Source organism: Engystomops pustulosus, chromosome 10 (genome assembly GCF_040894005.1).
Source record: "Engystomops pustulosus chromosome 10, aEngPut4.maternal, whole genome shotgun sequence".
NCBI classification, from domain to species: domain Eukaryota; kingdom Metazoa; phylum Chordata; class Amphibia; order Anura; family Leptodactylidae; genus Engystomops; species Engystomops pustulosus.
In genome coordinates this window covers 74,130,895-74,149,846 of record NC_092420.1, presented here as the reverse complement: position 1 = coordinate 74,149,846, position 18,952 = coordinate 74,130,895, and the positions used below count along the sequence as shown (strand labels likewise).

The following is an 18,952-nucleotide window of genomic DNA, read 5'->3' as shown; positions in this document are numbered from 1 at the left end:
GTAATCTATCAGAATTGAATTAATCCTTCTCACTCGGGCAGCCATCTGTCCTCTCCTCTCCGCTCAGGCCCGACTAGTTCCACCACGGATGATTGATGGGCTCTGCAATTGATTAGTTGCTCTGCCAGATAAATGGACTGTTTTGGCATGAAGTATCACAGGTCAGTCCGTGTGGTCAGGCAGTCAGCTTTAGCTTTTAAAAAGGAGATGTGCACAGACTAGCAGAATGCATATTGGCTTCGGAGCAGAGCATACATGTGCTTTCTGGAGGATGCGCACAGCAACGTAGGGATTTTGGAGTCCATTAACCTTTTATCAATTCTCAAGCAAAACCTATTAAGCCTAAGTGTCAGCTATGTTGCAGCAGTACTTCAATGTCTCCCATATATGTGCATTACCACCCATAATGGACCTAGAAGGGTCCCATGTGTATAGCAGACTTGCAGGATGCAGACACTTGTAGCAATTTGATGTCCTGGCAGATCTCCTTCCTATTTAACATACTGGCACGCGCTGGGTAAGTGTGTGCCCCTCCGTCCCCTAAGACCCAGTCTCGCCACCTCCTGCAATGTGTTCAGCCCTGTGATCAGGCAGCCATGGAGCAGCTCAGCTGGTGTGAATAATTGCATGAGTGTAGGGTGTGCGCGCGTCGCACACCCTGGGGACCACAGCCCCCCCCATCGTTCCGCATTCCCCCATTCTTATGAAAATGATCGCTCTCGCACCATCGCCTAATCACACTAAGCAATTAAAAGCTCGCCGCGCTACGGAGGCCGTGGACGCTGCTCTTAATGAGGTTTTCCTTCTCTCGGCCCCTGAGAGGCATCGAGCATCCGCTGATTAAAGACTGGAAATAATTACAGGTGATGTGACTCCACGTCCCGGGAGGAAAGGAAGAAGTTGTTGGGACCTTTTACATTTCCTTTCCACTTCACCAGAAACCCATCACCAAAAATATCTTTCCATGCAACTGGGATTTACTTGTTGCACTTCATTATTCGTCCATGATATTTGAATTGGTTTTAGTCCAGGAAGAGGACATCCCCGTTGTTGGGTCCTTCACTGGTCACTAGAATTGGGGTCCTTAGTGTTCAGCTGTTTCCATAAGCACCATAGGTTTGTCATGGGCAAGCAGAATTGGAAGATCTTCTTGATGTGGAGGTCTAGAGATTGGTGAGGGACAACCTTCTGGGACAACCTTGCAAATGTTACAAATCTAATGTGACCGCATTGTGCACACATAATGCTTCATCTGTACAAGTACTTTTTCAGTGGTTCACAATTCATCTTAGATGGCCACTATCTTTTCAGATGCCATGTGCTCAGTGGAGATTTTTTAATATGAATATGTTGTATACCATGTGTATTATCCCATAGATAAGTTTTATGATTGTCTTGGAAAAAGGTGCATCACAAGTTTTAATTTTTTTTGAGTGAACTAGAATATATGCTACCTGCAGATCTCACATAGTGTTCTATCTCAGCTCCTCCTGCTCTATAACATGCTGCCTGCAGATAGGACACTGTGTACAGTCTGCTCAGCTCGTCCTGCTCTATAACATGCTGCCTGCAGATAGGACACTGTGTACAGTCTGCTCAGCTCGTCCTGCTCTATAACATGCTGCCTGCAGATAGGACACTGTGTACAGTCTGCTCAGCTCGTCCTGCTCTATAACATGCTGCCTGCAGATAGGACACTGTGTACAGTCTGCTCAGCTCGTCCTGCTCTATAACATGCTGCCTGCAGATAGGACACTGTGTACAGTCTGCTCAGCTCGTCCTGCTCTATAACATGCTGCCTGCAGATAGGACACTGTGTACAGTCTGCTCAGCTCCTCCTGCTCTATAACATGCTTCCTGCAGATAGGACACTATGTACAATCTGCTCACCAGTTCCTGTTCTGGACTAACAATAAATATTACTATGTCCAAACATCCTGAATGTTAAATCTACTAAAGTATTTGGTCATTTCCTTCCTAGCTGAGTGGCGGCTCCCATCATTCATCATGGCACAACTCTACAGTTCATTTATTATTTCTGTTGGGTTGTAATTTTTTTTTCTTTTATTCTCTTAAGCATACAGACTAATGAAAGTGGTTTTGTTTTGTTTTGTTTTTTCTTTTTTGAAGGGATGAAGATAAAGATATTTTTGACTATTGCAGAGAAAATGACATTTTACGAATATCTCAAGCTTTGGCTCTGGGAACCATTGATGTGAATGCGGCAGATGATGAGGTGTGCAAATTTATATATAGTCCTTTTATTCTCTGAATCACACATGTACAATCTTTAGACTTCACACACCCAGCTGTATCCAGCAATGTGCTGTCAGGCTGCATGTTTTCCATCGTCAGTGACTCCTAAATATGTTGCTATTTGAATAAGAGATGAAATTATCAATTCATAGCCTGAGACGTGGGGAATTAATGTGCACAGAGAGCGGCTACGTTGCCCTAACCCTCCTATGTGAAGCTCCCTATAGTGTTTATGATATGATCTAGTCTTGGATATTAAGCCCCCTTTTATCTGCATATTTTATCTATGAAATACATTTTGTGGTATGTAGTAATTTTCAGGAATACTTGGGGCTCGTTCAGGCATGGGAGATGATCTTCCTCTTTAATCTAGTTCCTAGAAGTTGCCCTGGACTGTTCTTGTACATGTAGACTTTTAATCACTTGGTAACACTACATACCTGGGATATATAAACTATAACTGCTGGTATTCACAATAATGGAGAAGTGAGGGGCTCATGGATAACTCTTGTTACTGTAAGTATCAATAATAAGGTGTTGGTTCAAGTATTTATGTAATATATGGCCGTTTCATTGTTGCTGGTCTTGTCTTTATAAGGTTCCAATGCTGCCTGCATCCAGAAAAATGAAATTATATCTATGTTCGGGAACCAGTCAGGGGGGTGGGTTATCGTCCCAGCAGTCAAACATGCACCGCCCCTCACGGCCGCGTGGTCACCCAACTACACCTCATTATCTCCATCTGCCTCTTTGCTCCTCGTTCACTCCTCCTTTCTGGCCCCTTTCTTGTACAAATTCCCATGCGAGTGCAGTGTGCCTGTCGAGGCACGCTTTGCATTTGGGGATATTTGTACTAGAAGGGGGGGGCATGGAGGCAGAGCCTGGTGCTGGTAGTTGGAGATGAGGTATGGTTGGTGACCGTATGACCGTGAGGGGCGGTGCCTACTTGACTGCTGGGACGTTAACCCAACCTCCTTGGCTGGATGCTGAACGAAGATATAAGAACATTTTTCTGAATGCAGGCAGTATTGTAACCTTATAAAGATACGGCCAGCAACAAGGAAACCAGCCATATAAGGTACTAACCCGGACTTGCTAAACATATCTTTGAAAACAGCTATTGTACATCAGTAAAACTATCCCTATATTATTCCCCCTCCCCCCCCCCCCCCCCCCCATGCCTGTAAAGCTCCTCAGTCCATTCGTAAAGTTTACTCCCCATCTATGCACATTACCTGAATAAGTGATGAATGATGTAGCAGAGCCGAAGAGAAAGCACAACCCCTTGTCAGTCAGGAAGCTGAAGGTGCAGCAACAAGATCATGAATATGCATAGATGGTGAGACAACTTTACCAACGGACTGGGGAGCTTTACAGGCACGGGGAGGATCAATTGTGGATTGTTGTACCGTATATATACTCAAGTATAGCCTAGCCAGCCCCCCTGTAGCGTATAGCCTGGCCAACTGCAAGTCGGATGCAGTCATAAAGATGAGTTTTCATTTTTTAATATGACACCCAAAACCTGTAGTTACTCCAGAACCTAAGATGGGGGCATCTGATGGGACTACAGCCTTTAAACAACTTGACTCCTCTCCGGTAAAATATGGCTTTTCAATGCTCCATTTTGCATGTCTTTAGGGGAGATTTCACATAAGGGAAAATTTTAGAAAGGGCATTTGATAGCCTAACAGAGGAAGCTAGTAGTAATGGGGTAAAACTGGTGACCGTTTACCCTTTTTTTGAGATTATTATAGCACTTCTAACAAATTTAATATATCACTTGAAACTTTAAAGTTCTAGTAAGGATACCTTTCTTTTTCTGTTTGCAGGGTCGCAGCCTCCTGCACTGGGCATGTGATAGAGGACGCACAGAACTGGTGTCCCTCCTCTTGTTTCACAACGCTCATATAAATATGCAGGTAAGGATCCAAATCCTAACCCAGACAGAGAACAAACCAATAAGATCAACAAAACTGATCATCTGTATTTTGTCTTTATTAAATCTGCACTTTTAACTGGAGAATCAGGCCTGCGATTCTCTAGATTTGTCTCCACAATAACTAGGAATATGCTTAACCCCTTCAAACTCTGTGACGGATATATCTGCTGGAGAGCTATGAAGGGTGTACGCAGAGGACTCCTCTGGCTGAGACCTCTTTATAAAGAGATGGGCTTGGCTGCATATTGCTAACACCTGTGGTCGGTGCTTGCACGGATCGCGGGTGTTAACTTGCTTGCCCACTGCGCATGGGAAAACTGTTGCCATGACATGCAAGTCTTCGTCAGACCCGAGTCTGCATGGTTTCGGTAGATTCGTTACAATGAGCTAGGGCTCATTGTACCCTAGAGAGTCTAAGAAAAAGTTAAAAAATTTTTAAATTAATAAAATATTAAAAACTGAAATCGTATCGCTCAGTTCTTTAATCATAAAATACTACTTTTAAGGTTTTATAGAAATAAAAAAAAAGTGGTGCCATGATTGTGTTTTAACCCTTTAAGGACCTTGCTCTTTTTTGTTTTTGTTATTTTACTCACCACAATCAAAAATCTAACTTTTTTTTTTTTCCTTTTACACGTAAAGAGCTCTGTGACGGCTTGTTTTTTTGCGTAACAAATTGCACTTCATAGTGATGGTATTTATTCTTCCATGACGTGTACTGGGAAGTGGGGGAAAAAAATTAAAAATGCAGTGAAATTGGTGAAAAAAAACGTATTTGCAGGGTTTTCTTTTGGGCTTGGAATTTACGGCTTTCACTGTGCACCACAAATTACATGTCTACTTTATTCTTTGGGTCGGTGCGATCACGGGGATAACATTTGTATAGGTTTTTTATGTTTTCATACATCCTAAAATTAAAAACTTGTGTAGAATTTTTTTTTTTTTTTTTGTAATTTTGCCATCTTTTGCCACTAATAACGGTTTTATACTTTGGTGTATACTTTTTTTTTTTTTTTTGCGACCTTAAGTTTTCAATGCAACGGTTTTTAGGACTGTACGACCTTCTGATAACTTTTTATTGATTTTATTTATTTAGTTTGTTTTTACATTTTTCAAGATGTTAAAATAGCGCCCAAAGTCAAAAATGGCACTTTTTTGCCAAAGGGGTTTATTCACATTAACTATATTTATCTCCCATCAGTTTCCAAAATTGTTCCAAAACCTGCACCATTCTGGTGATGGTTTTATGGCGTAAAATATTTCCATACGGAGACTTTTAAGGCTGCCTTGCAGGTGTGTGGAGACTTGCAGCCATTGACGCTCCATCGGGGGATTTTGGGAAAAATGCAAATATATTTCCCAGGATGGGATACGGAAAACATTGCCCCTTTTGGCTACTTTGCTTGATGTTAAGGCATGACTTTCAGGAAGCCTAGTGACATGATGCAGGATTATAGATAGACTGGTTTGGCTTTAATTTTATTTTGTGTTTGTATAAAACCATAGAAAACTGCCCGGACCCTACAAGTAAATTCACTTAGGCTATTGATTGTCTGATGTGCCGGTGGGATACAGGTATTGGGTACAAAGGATCTGATTAGGTGCTCTGCTGGCTAAGGGATTCTTATCGTTTTCAGTCCAAGTCCTAAGTGCTTTGTTATGTTTCTTCCCGGACCTTTTTCCATCATACCTTGAAATTTTTTGGAGAAAGGGGGATGGGAATTAACCTGTCGGCTCATCTTTAGAGGTCACCCCCACACTAAGTAGCTTGCAGGGAACCCCTGATATGAGACAAGGTTGGTAAAATTGGTTATAAATAGCTTGTGTGGAGGGGGGCAGGGATGAAATAAGCATCGGGGTGGGGGTCTTCTCAAAGCTTTCAGAGGAAGACAATCCAGAGATAATAAATAGCAGAGTGAGCGTCTCCACGGGGAGAGATTCTCACAAACAACATTATTATTGAGCGCTCAATCCATTGCCAAATCCATCTCATTACTGACAACAACCTGCAGTCGAGACATTCTGAGGTCTTAGATTTCCCTGCTCCTTATATGTTGTTGTTTAGCCATAATGGTGACCAGATTGACAAGATGGTGATTGCTTGTATTATGGAGAATTTTGCCCCCCTTTTTTATGGCAAATTAAATATTACATTAAATCCACCCATTACAGCACATCCACATGGGTGTTACCTGTGGATTTGGACATGGATTGTTTGTAGATCTATGTAGGCTTAACACCCAATGTACAAGGGATCATGGAAAAAAGGTTTTAACCAAAAATCCATTGGAGTTAATGGGGCTCCAATTCCAGTGTTATGCAGAGGTCCTTCATCCTTTTGATTGTCCAAGATCCCCCATACATGTCAATGGGACGCGGCTTCCAAGGTTGTGTAGGAGACCGTCAAGTGCTGCTGGTCCAAGATCATGGACTCCACTCCGATCTACGGTTTGTCTAACGTTTCTGGGACTTTTAGAATTGTTATTCATTTCAATTCCATCATAAATCATCCTCGCATGGTGGTAGATGTTGGGAAGAGAAGTCTTGGGCATTTGGTTTCCAACAGGGGAGATGGGTGACTTCACCTGCTTAGGAAACCCGGGTTGCTACTCCTTAGCGCTCTATAAGTATTAGTCGTAGAAATCACATCCAAGACTGTAGCTGATGTCTCTATGTAAATGCCTTTGTTTTAGATGGACACTTTAGCTGATGCTTTTTGTTTTGCTGCTCAGTAATAAATTCCCTCAATTGTTGGTTTCCCCTTAATTCCCGATGAAGTTGACTTTTATAAAAGTGATGTCATGGCGGTTTGGTCAATTGTTATTGGCAGTGAGTGAGTGATGCCAGCGGCCCGCTATCAGTCAGGATCCCAGTCTGCTGCACAGATTATGTCCGGGAGGGGGGTAGAGAGGTCCTGGTAACAGTAATGAGCACAGGCAGAGGGAGGCACGAGGTCAGAGCTCCGGCTGTATTGGATTCAGATTCATAAGTTAATTGAGGGCAGAGTCCCCCCCCTCCTGACTGCTCTCACCGCAGATCAATAACCATAAATATCTCTCCCTAAGGACCCAGCTCCACCGCCCATCTGGACCATCTCCAGCCTGACCTACAGGTGTAACCAGTCACCCCAGGCCCGGCTTCTAATACTCTGCCTGTGTGACAGGTGTCATAGCTGTGCAGCATCTGTCTGTGTATGATATACAGGCTATCACATACACCACATGATCACACGGGCAGCGCTTGCATCTAGTGGGTCGCGGTTTGACATTTTAGACTTGGAGAATCTTTGGAAATCACTAAAGAATTTATTATTTTTTTAAACGCAAGGCTCCTATTACACAGCATTAGCATCTCACATCTAATATAGGTGTTTTATAGGTGTTACTGAGGATTATATGTCCTATGTTAAAAATAATAAAAACATACGGCTCCTTTTCATTGCACCTTTTATTTTCTGGCAGCCCCAGTAATATTCTTCTGTACTATTCCATGCACAGGGACATCTTATACTCCTGGAGTGTCTTGCTGCACTTGGCTCTCGTATACATGAATGTTTTTGGACGTGTATTGTCATATCAATAACACCTATGTATTTCTATGGGCTCATACACACGGCCCGGAATATGAGGCAACTGCCCGTGGTCCTATTCCTGCACGTGTTTGCAGCTCTGGTCTGCCTATAGAAGTCTATGGGGAAGTGAAAAATACATAAATTGATCTCAGATCCTTACATGGTCCTGGATAACGGTTTGATGGTGGTCTCCAGGCCTGAATACTACTGACGGGTTCCCTAATATTTCTACAAAGCACTAAAACTTTTATCATTTAGCCGCCCCGGTGGTTCCTTCCTGGAAGGTTAGCTTGTGTTTTGGGGGTTGCCTTATGATGCGGGTGGGGTGAAGGACACCCTGGGATTAGTGTGCACAGGCATGTTTCCATCCCTCTGTGATTGGCAAGGTTACCACTCAGTCTGCAGCTTTCCCATCTGATTTGATTAGACCTCCAGCTTTATCCATCCGCAGCCCCCTCCACCAGCACCTCCTGATCCTTTTAGCACAGACCCTCACTCCAATAACCATTGCGGCATCTTGTGCTCCCTTTTCATGCTCAATTCTGACATCTCACAAGGCAGATTAGGAAACTCTCAGAGAGGATTAGCGGCCGATAGCAAAACATGCACCGTGACTCTCCCTGTGAGCCTCTTAAAACGTCTTGTCTTTGCTTTTTATATTTCCAAATCCCAGCGGAGGCAGATACTGTTATTACATGTAGTACACAGAAAGCTCTACAATTATTCTTCCGTCCTGTATCACAACTGCTGGTTAAGGGGACGTTTACTCTGCCGGCACATTCTCTATACACAGTGTTTAACATTTTGCTTCCTTGGATTCGTTCCTATAAGAAATTTCAAGGTATTTTGCAGTTCTGTATCTGAAGTGGAGTGACTACTGGTTGCATTTAGGTTTACTGCTCATGTTGCCACCTAAAATACATATCAAAAATGTGACTTTGTCATAATGGGAATTTTTACAGTTGCAGCATTTAAAGGAAACCTGTCATCTGATTTTACACACCTAATCTACCAGCCCCCATCAGGTAGGAGATATAATTTCTAGTATACCCCCCATTTCTGTCAAATCTCAGCAGTTTACCCAATAAAAATCGTATATCAGGCAAAAAGTGCGCTCTTCTCAACACATTTTCCTTTGATTAACTTATAGGCTGGAGGGGAGAGTAACTTAAAGGAAACCTACCACTTGTAGTGGCAGGTTTCTGATGGAAATACCGGGCACCAGCTCAGGGTGAGCTGGTGCCGGAGCTTATTTTTGTTAGTGTTTTAAACTGCGGTATCGCGGTTTAAAACACTTTTTAAACTTTATAGCCGGCGCAGGGAGGTACGCGCTCGGCGCTTACCATGCGCGCGGCTCTCATTCACTTCCTATGTAGCCGCGCGCACGGTAAGCACCGAGCGCGTACCTATATATAGCGCCGGCTATAAAGTTTAAAAAGTGTTTTTAAACCGCGATACTGCGGTTTAAAACGCTAACAAAAATAAGCTCCGGCACCAGCTCACCCTGAGCTGGTGCCCGGTATTTCCATCAGAAACCTGCCACTACAAGTGGTAGGTTTCCTTTAAGATGCCTCTATCTTGATTCTCTAATATAAAATTGTCTTTACCTGTACATCATGGTTCTTGATGATGAGGACATCTGAAGTATTGGACTTTTCTCTTTTAAGAGATATCTCACACCAGTTTACCTGCGAAATAATTTCCACCAAAGTTGGACAAATATGACTCTTCTTACCTCATTTTACATGAGATGAGTAAAGTTTAGTGTTTGCAGGGGAAGTGTCACTTCAGACTCTTCTCTCTTCTGTTCTATAGTACCTACAAGCATGCTGAGAATCTCCTCCGCTTTCAGATTATATCAGGCTTGTTGTTCTGGGAGTTAAAAAAAAAAAAAAAAAAAAAAACAGATACAGACAGCCAAAGACATAGTTAGGAAAACAAGCTGCGGATAAAGATGTCCAGTTCTGTAGCTCACAGAACCATAAGCCTGATCTGATCTGAAAGATGAGATTCTTATCTTTAATATGATGCAGCCTATTTCTGTAAATTTGACTCATGACTCTTCTCACCTCACTTGCACATGAGATATTTGCCTGATCTTTGGGAATTTTTTTATAGGTAACTGGTGATATTTCACATAGAAAAGGGAATGCTAGAAAAGACATTAAAATACTAGTCCCCTTAGGTCAGATACAAAAATTAAGTAAAACCTGTTGATGATTTTGTTCACATTCAATAATAATTCATGTAAAAAAAGTTTGTCTATATTGACATCCAGTAGACACATGATGAACATTACAATATTCAAAAAACGTTACTTTCACCAAAACTTACAAATAAAACTTGGTTCTATGTGATACAGGGGAATTCATACTCCTTTCAAACCTGGTACCAAATTTTACTATTAGGTGCAGTGGATGCAATTAATATAAGTGCAATGCTGGGGGAATTGGTAGAATGTCCTTCATGTTTGCCATGTTCATAAGGGCTGTACGGCTGGGGCTTGGCTGCAATGCTGTCAGACATCCAACATTCTCCTTCATTATTGTACACGCCATGGGGTATTGCATTGTGACCCCCAAGCATGTCGAATCCAGACTTCTAGCTTTGTGGTCTTTGGTCTTACAACAGAAATTATGGTCAAAGTTTCTGCCTAAAAGTTTGGTGCCTAGTTAATTTAATTATAATAAATATGCAAATATTGCCCTCCACATACTCCGACTGTACAAAAACTCAACAAAATGCAAAATGGTAGACTAGTGACTGTGTAAAGTCATAGTACTGATCTTATGTCCTGTGGGTGAGTTGTATGATGCCATTAGCCTTCCTGTCTTGTACTTTTGTGTCTCCAGTTTTGTAGGAAGGGATCAGGATTTTTTCCATGTATTCTTTAGGAGATAACTTTGTAGCACACTTCATAGTGTGCTGTGTGGGTATGTGATCGCTCATATTGGCCTTCTACAGACACGCGCTGCCTGAGGGGTTGTTAACTTTTTGTAAATAGTTGATGTTTGTAAAATGAAAAGTTATGAATTTAATACAGAAAGTTTACTGGAAAATTGTTTTTGTAAATTTCTAAGATCTCCGTTTGCTGTCATTCTGTCGGAAGCTTCATTGGTGATGTCATTGTAACAACTTTACAAAAAATTTCATGTCGGTTGGTTAAAATGCTTTGCATTGTTTTTGGATCTTCAGCACCTTGGATAGTTCTCTATGCAACCAAAACTAGTAGTGGCCCCAAAATAGAAGATTTACAAATCTTTCCATTTTGTCTGACTACATTTCTATACTTTGGTAGTCTGAGACCTGCCCCCTGCTGACGATTGGTCCATATAGGAGCAGAGGGTGGAGGTGTCTTAGCCTAATCAGTATTTTTAGGATGGTCCCCCTGCATTCACATCCTGAAGAAGCTGTCATATTTATACCACTTTTGACATGTTCTGGTTAAAACCAAAAAAATCTGTTATTTTTCTCTATCCAAAACACTGACAATTAAGCCAAACGTATTCACAAATTTCTTGTAGTGGATTTGCAGCATTTGACCAGACATTACTTCCCCACCTAGAAGATTACACTGAATACCCCACGACTTTCACCTACTAAATATAAAGCGGGTTTTCTGTTTCTTTACTGTAATACCTAACACTGTGGCGGCTCTGATACCTAGACCTTGGCTCTGCTGTGTGCTCCTTAGTGGTTGTGACAGGTTTGCAGGGGCTCAGCACTCAGCTGTGGCGGCTGGGGAGGGGGGTAATGGAACTGCTCCTGCAATGTCCCTGGTAATAGGATAAATACACTGCTTTACTCCAGCATGGTAAATGGGTGCAATCCAATTTCCATGATTCCATCAGCACCGGCTGAGCACTCTCCGCTTCCACAGGATGAAAGTTATTCTGACCCCTCAAACCTCTACCGAGAAGAAACGGGGAGGAGGTGGGACGCTGCTCGCTCCAATGTGCATCTAAGTATCCCACTAGTTTTATCCTCTCTATCTATAGCACTGTGTACCATGCAGCAGGTGACTTGTAGAACAATCTCTTCCTTAATATTTGGCCCTAATAGGCCTCTCTGCCTTTCTCCAGGATCTGTTAATCCACACCCGCACCCCCTCCTAGCAGTGGTGCTCCCGCCTCTGATATGGCACAGCCGGTCCTGAGCTGCGATTGTGCTGGCTTTATGCTTCAGATTATACAAAGCAGATTAACCCTTCTAAACCCCTTAGATTTTAATTATTTCTGTATGTATTTATGAAAGCTGCAGTCTGCTGTGTGCAGGTCCCACCTGTCCCCTCCTTCCATCTTCTGCGTGTCCCCATTCTGTGTCCTGGTTTTGGAGATGAGGACTATGACCAGCAGATTCTCTATTGCTTCCCGTCCATTCACTGTCTAAATGAGCCTCAATATGGAGTTTGGACTGTTCTAGTTAATATTAAAATCTGTTTTTATTATGTGCATTGTCACTCCATACATAGAGATATAGAAAATAACTCCTATGTAATGTGTAGCAGGTGAAGACGGATCAGCGGTCGGATTTCCGCATGCCCAATCCTTTTGTTCTCTGGACAACTTCTCTACAGTGTAACTTCCTATAGATAACATTGTTCCACTCAGTCTGCAGCAACTTTTACATCTGTGTAGTGAAGATTCGCTACGGAAAGTATCCGATGCGCATGCAAGAATATGAATACTAGATGTGCACTTGTACTCACGCCTGATCGCAGGGTGTTTCAAGCGTTTTAATTTGCTGGCAGCATGTTGTAGAGAAGTGCACTGTGATATCTAACATACCATCATTATTTCTCTCCAGTCTGCCGTTTTCAAGATACTCCCACTTTAATCCATATGCTAATGAAGCATTTAATGCACCCAGCGCACAGCGATTTTTGCTCAAATTGCCTTCCTCTTCTATTGTCACCCTGTACTTCTCCTTATACAAATCTCCTACTTTATCTAAAGGAGAAGTTGTTGTCCAGGCAGGAATAGGAGAGCTCCGGGTGCTAAGGTCCTGCACCAACTGCCTTATTTGCATATGGATTAAAGTGGGAATTTCTGAGACTGCAAAATAAACATAAATAATAAAGGTATATTTTAAATGGCAGTGCACTTCTCTACATTGTGATGCCAGCAGAATATAGCGCTTGGGGGAGTGGTAGAGACCCTTTAAGTCATGGTTGTGAATGTCTGCATTGTATGCTCTATGTCCCTGTGACACATCGGCTAGCTGTTCAATGTTTTATAAAAAAAAAATTCTGCAAAAAAAAAAAAACTATTGAGTTTTGTACCATTGAATGGGCCCAGTCAGAGCATCGTGCCTTCGCCTCTCCGTCTCCACATTCCCGATACATTGCCTTTAAATTGCGTTAAAGCATTAGCGGCACCGATGCAGTAGTCTCCATTATGATCTCATACGACGTATAAGTAAGTTTTCCTGGTGAATTACTGCTTGTATTTGTCTTTTGTAGAATACTCCTGCGGTTTTGTGAAGAACGGTCTAATAACGTTACATGCCTTTACCTCCAGCCTACTGACATGGTCTATTACCGGAAAATACACAATCCGCTTTTTTTCTTAGACTCTATATTTTTTTTAATATAGTTGTGATCTATATATAAAAGCTACTGACTGGAAGCGGACAGAAGTCCTCGTAAATCTTACTTTATTTACTTCACTCATCCTTAGTGTAGTGATGGACCTGGGGGAAGGATTGATGGAGACTGAGGCCTCATCCCTCCCATCCTCTGCTTGGTCTTTGGCTGTAGGGAATTTTTTTTTTTTTTTGGCTGTTTAGTTGTTCTCCCCAAGCCACACAGACTGTAAGTGATGGGAGAAGACCTTTGTTACCTCCCGTGATCCCATCAGACAAACCACTCATCTGTTGGGAGCTAAGATGTTAATCCAATCAGGAGCGCGTGGCCGGCCTCAGATGCTTGTTTAAGGGCTGGCACGAGTCTCCCTGCCCATCCTCCCACCCGCATCATCTGTCCCCCTATTCTCTCCATCCCTCTGCCAGGGTCAGGTGGAAATTCTGAAACACTCGGCAGCTTTGTGTTTCTTTTGTATTCATTAACCTCTGTATTCATTCTCCTGGGGATGACCCATTAAGGGCGCTGTCACTTTAATTTAACCACTGCGCTACTGGGTGGTCTGCAGTCCGTCACCTTTGTCACATTCATTCACATTCTTGTTCAGGTCTATGTTCTTATTCCTCAATTTATGGTCAACCTTTTGCAAAAAGAACAGCATGCAGGTTATAAAACTAAAAACTTACCCCTCAACCCCACCACATGTACACTTGGCTCCATGGACATCCTCGTCTGTGCAGGATCAGACCCAAAGTGTGTGATAGCAGGTGCCTTGGGAACGTTGATCAGAGAGTCCCCATAACATGGTATGGGTTAACCAAATGTTGGAGGAAGTGTGTAGTGAGGAAAGATGGTGCATGTAGTGTTGGATATTGGGATAATAGAGGTGGGCCATGTAAAATATATAGCACCACACATGGTCCAAGTGGGATCAAGAAAGTACAAAAGAGGAGATGTTAAAGGAAATTATAAACCAGGGACACTTGCTCATAGATCCAATCCATGGCCGCCTTCCTTCTTATATCAGCTTTTATAATTTATGCTAATGAACCTGAAGAGCTGCTCGTGTAATATAGCAGCAGCAGGAAGTGCAGAGGGGCGACCTGCTCTGCTCATTGTAACAGCCTGTGAAGCTACAACACTGAGGGTCTCTGGAAACCCAAACCAGAGCCTTTCAAGCTCATTAGCATACTTATTATATTATTTTAGATGGAAGGAGGCCAAGGATAACAAATATTAGAAGATTACCACAGTCCCAGTGCTTGGATCTATGAGTAAGTGTCCCTGGTATATCATGATGATTTTGCTGGTAGATTTTGCCTCCTTTCCAGAACCATTCCAAGTGTGGATGATCTTTGCATCTTTAGAATATAGTTTGGGTTGGAGAGGGGCACTTTGTATCTGATGTCCTTTCTGTGTGATATTATATGAAGTGGCTGTGGCTTCCCCATCCATCAGTCACATGTTTGGCCGCTCAGAATACATTACTGCCTTCCCGGTGTACAATGTGACGGGTTATCAATACTCGCTGGAGCTAGGGGACACTTATAGGGATCTTTAGGAGACCTGCCAATCCATTTACACAAGTATATGTAGGTTTCTAGAAACTGATCAATTTTTTATTTTTAATTTCAGGATGCTGAAGGACAGACTCCGTTGCATTATGGTAAGTGAGATTTCCCTTTATCACAATATAAATGTATTTGTGTGTGTATATATAATATATATATATATAATCAAACTTCTGTGGAATCAAACTGTGCACTTAGGAAGCAACACTGATTGTCAATCAATTTCACAGGCAATTGGAAACACACGTTCAATAAAGGAGTGGGTCTGCAGGTGGGGATCACAGACCACTTCTCAGTACTAATACTTTCTGGACGATGTTTTAGTCAATTTTGGTGGTGCTTTTACATTTGTGCAACCCACACAAGTGTGTCAGGTGGTGCAGCTCCTCCAGCATGACGAGTTGTGGCCAGAAGGTTTGCTGTGTCTGTCAGCGTAGTGTCCAGAGGTTGGAGGCGCTACCAGAAGACAGGTCAGTACACCAGGAGACATGGAGGAGGCCGTAGGAGGGCTGCAGGACCGCTACCTACGCCTTTTTGCAAGGTGGAGCACTGCCAGAACCCTGCAAAATCACCTCCAGCAGCCACAAATGTGCATGTGTCCGCACAAATGGTTAGAAACAGACTCCATGAGGATGGAATGAAAGCTGAACATCCACCGATGGGTTTGTGCTCACTGCCCAACACCGTGCAGATAGCTTGGGATTTGCCAGAGAACACCAGGATTGGTAAGTTCATCACTGGCGCCTGTGCTCTTCACAGATGACAGCAGGTTCACACGGAGCACATGTGACAGAGTCTGGAGACACCGCGGAGAGCGACCTGTTGCCTACAGCATCCTTCGGCATGACCAGTTTGCCAGTGGGTCAGTAATGGTGTGGGATGGCCAGAGGTAGCCTGGCTGCCATTGGGAACCGAGATGAGATCCTCCGACCCCTTGTGAGACCATATGCTGGTGCCGGGTTCCTCCTAATGCAGGACAATGCTAGACCTCATGTGTCTGGAGCGTCAGCAGTTTTTGCAAGGAACTGGCCGCTCGTTCTCCATAACGGAATCTGTTTGAGCACATCTGGGACATCATGTCTTGCTCCTCTCACCAATGGACTGCACCACAGACTGTCCGGGAGTTGGCGGATGCTTTAGTCCAGGTCTGGGACGAGATCCCTGAGGAGACCATCCACAACCTCATCAGGAGCCGAGGTGTGGTGGAAAGGCCATACACAATATTGAGCCTCATTTTTACTTGTTTTAAGGACATTAGATCAAAGGTGGATCAGCCTGTAGTGTTTTATATGTAGTAGGCATGGTTTGTTCTAACAAATTGGGTCTGTGTTCAGATGTTCATTTGGGCAAATTAAATTTCTGAAAACCCAACGTCTTTTGACCCAGATCAAAAACCATTGTGTGAACATGGCCCAAGTTCTTGTAATGCCTTTTTATTGCCACACTGCAACATACAACATGCATTACACCGCCTGATCCTAAGAAGTAGAATACAGTGTAACCCTCACCTCACAGTAACATCTGCCTGTCCCTAAACTCTTTATGTGCAGGGGCAGATCCTTTCCCTTGAGTTATCTTCTCCCTGACAGCAAGTGGTAATAACAAAGGTCAGGAACCCCATAAAAGGTTGTAAATCCATCTTTCTGGCTTGTGCTGGTACAAGGTCAGCCTCCTGCTCCCCTCCCTCCTGGTCGCTGCCTCCCGTTCTGGAGATGCCCTGCAATAGGGGTATAAAATACCATTTTCCACATCTCCCAGTGGAAATCAGGCGTCTTGTATTGGTGGGAGAGGTTGGGATGGGACCAGTCCCCATCTGGTGCAGGGAGGAGGCGATATACATCTCTCCTGTCATCACTCTGAAAAGAACGGCAATCCGGGATTCTCTAAGTGGATGCATCGCTCAGAGGAATCACAATTACTCCCCAAAAATATATATATAATCTCTGTACTATAAATGTCATAGGCCTGGTATATGTCTATATATAGAGAGATGGAAATCAATAAAGAGGCACCAATGATACAACTCGCAGGGTGGTTATTGTGTATATGGGATTTTTATTAGTTGAAGTGGTTTTCTCCTCAAACTACCCCAGATCCCACTTCTGGGACCCCAGAAAATGAGTGGCGACACCTGCTCTCATGGTAATGAATGTCAGCATCTGAGCTTCACCAAATCTATATAATGTAATGGGGATCCTTGTGTGAATGGGATCAGTTTCCTATTTAGTGATAAAGTTCACCTATAAAAGGGGAGTCGCTGTATTTATACATTCCTATCTACAGGCAGCATATTATAGAGCAGGAGGAGCTGAGCATATTGTATATAGTGTCCTACCTGCATGTAACATGTTATAGAGCAGGGGGAGCTGAGCACTTTATTTATAGTGTCCCATCTACAGGTGGGATTTGTACATAAGGTCCAATCTGCAAGCAGCATAGTATAGAGCAGGAGTAGCAGAGCAGACTGATGGACACTTTTGTAAGCTCTATCAGTCTGCTCACACCTTCTGCTCTATAAAATGCTCCCTGCAGTTCTGGTGCCATTTTCAACATCCGGAGGATTTACCTTTAGAGAATCTTCTTGCAGTTTTGACCATAAGTTTCAGCCACTATTCTATAGTAGCTCTAGAAGTCTTTCCTTTTGTGTGGTGCTGTGAGAAATGCATTTATATTGCAGGGCTGTGGCTAGACTGTTGCGTTGTTTGGACTTTGCGTAACACTTCCCAGCCACTCATCTGTGCTCTAATATATAACCAGAAGTTTGATACTGCTCCTACTCAGAAAAGGGAAGGGTCTATGGTGAACTGGTGTGTAAGATCTCTTCACTAAACAGAGTGCTCCAGTCCAGCTACAATCCTGGAATATGTCAGTAGCAGCATGATTGTAAAAAAACAACACACAGGTTTATTTTATCCGTAGAGTGCTCTTTACTATTCGTTTGTCACAAGTGCCTTGGTGATATAGTATGAAGCAAAAGTGATGTAATATCTATATTATGTCTTATTTAAACACTTTGTTGTTTCAGCTTCTGCTTGTGAGTTTTCGGACATCGTGGAAATGCTCTTGGAACATGGCGCTGACCCCACTCTCGTGGACCACGATGGCTTCCAGCCACATGAAGCCACAGATAACAAAGAAATTTCAGAAATGTTAAAGGAACACGTCTCCTTCGGGGAACATGACAAATCTCCCAGCCTTTTACAAAGTGCAAACTAAATCTCACGTGGAGTTTACCCGTTCTGGCCTTCATTATGTGTTTTTCTGTCTTAAAGCATTCCTGTTTAAATTCTCACCCCCTCCCCATCCATCCCCTTTAAGTCAATAATGCATGCAAAGAAAATAAAGTTTGTAATATATCTTAAAAAGAAAATGCCTGTTATTCCACCAATCCATCTCCTCGTTCTTTCTGTATCGCAACAACGTAGATGCTGACGTTACGGTTTACAACCTTCAGTGAACCGCATGTGATAAAATCCAGTTCACATCTGCTCCTGGGCTTTACTGACCACCGAGATCCAGGTAGTCAGGCAAAACTCCATAGTGCACTGCTGGAAGAGTGCGGGGTGGTCGTATCCAAGGTCAGCTATCTCATTTATTAGGGACAACATGACTACATTTATGGGAAATTATCTCCACACAGGTAGATATATTTTAATAACATCCGATTTAAAGAAATGTATAAATTTGATAAATGAATTACATTAAATGTGAATGTCCAGATGGGAATACCTCTTTTTAAGTTAAAAAAATTAGACCAGTGGCCGTGAACCTGTGTCTCTTTGTGGGCAGGGAGGATGTCGCCACAACACGGAGCTCATCAGCGAGTATTCAGGATGTGTCACACTCGGTATTTTACCCCATTATGGGGCAGCAGCTCACAGGCTGAGCGCTCTCCTTACGTAGCGGTTGTTTGTTGCCAACATCTGCAATCGGTGCTAAACCCGGTTTGTGCCACGGTCATGCATTGCCTTCTTGCTGTCACAGCACCTGATGAGCAGCCCCCGATTATATCAAGGGGGGGAAACAGACCC

General features: G+C 43.0%; 1 protein-coding gene across 1 annotated transcript in view; it reads left to right on the top strand.

Annotated features, from left to right (window-relative positions):
- Positions 1-18,291, top strand: part of ACBD6 (acyl-CoA binding domain containing 6) — a 42,189-nt gene extending 23,898 nt beyond the window's left edge. Inside the window, exons 5-8 of the mRNA XM_072126621.1 lie at positions 2,131-2,236; positions 4,089-4,178; positions 14,986-15,016; positions 17,947-18,291. Of these exons, the coding sequence (XP_071982722.1) occupies positions 2,131-2,236; positions 4,089-4,178; positions 14,986-15,016; positions 17,947-18,137 (418 nt within the window). The 3' untranslated portion in view covers positions 18,138-18,291. The remainder of the gene's footprint in view (positions 1-2,130; positions 2,237-4,088; positions 4,179-14,985; positions 15,017-17,946) is intronic.
- Positions 18,292-18,952: the final 661 nt, after the last annotated feature.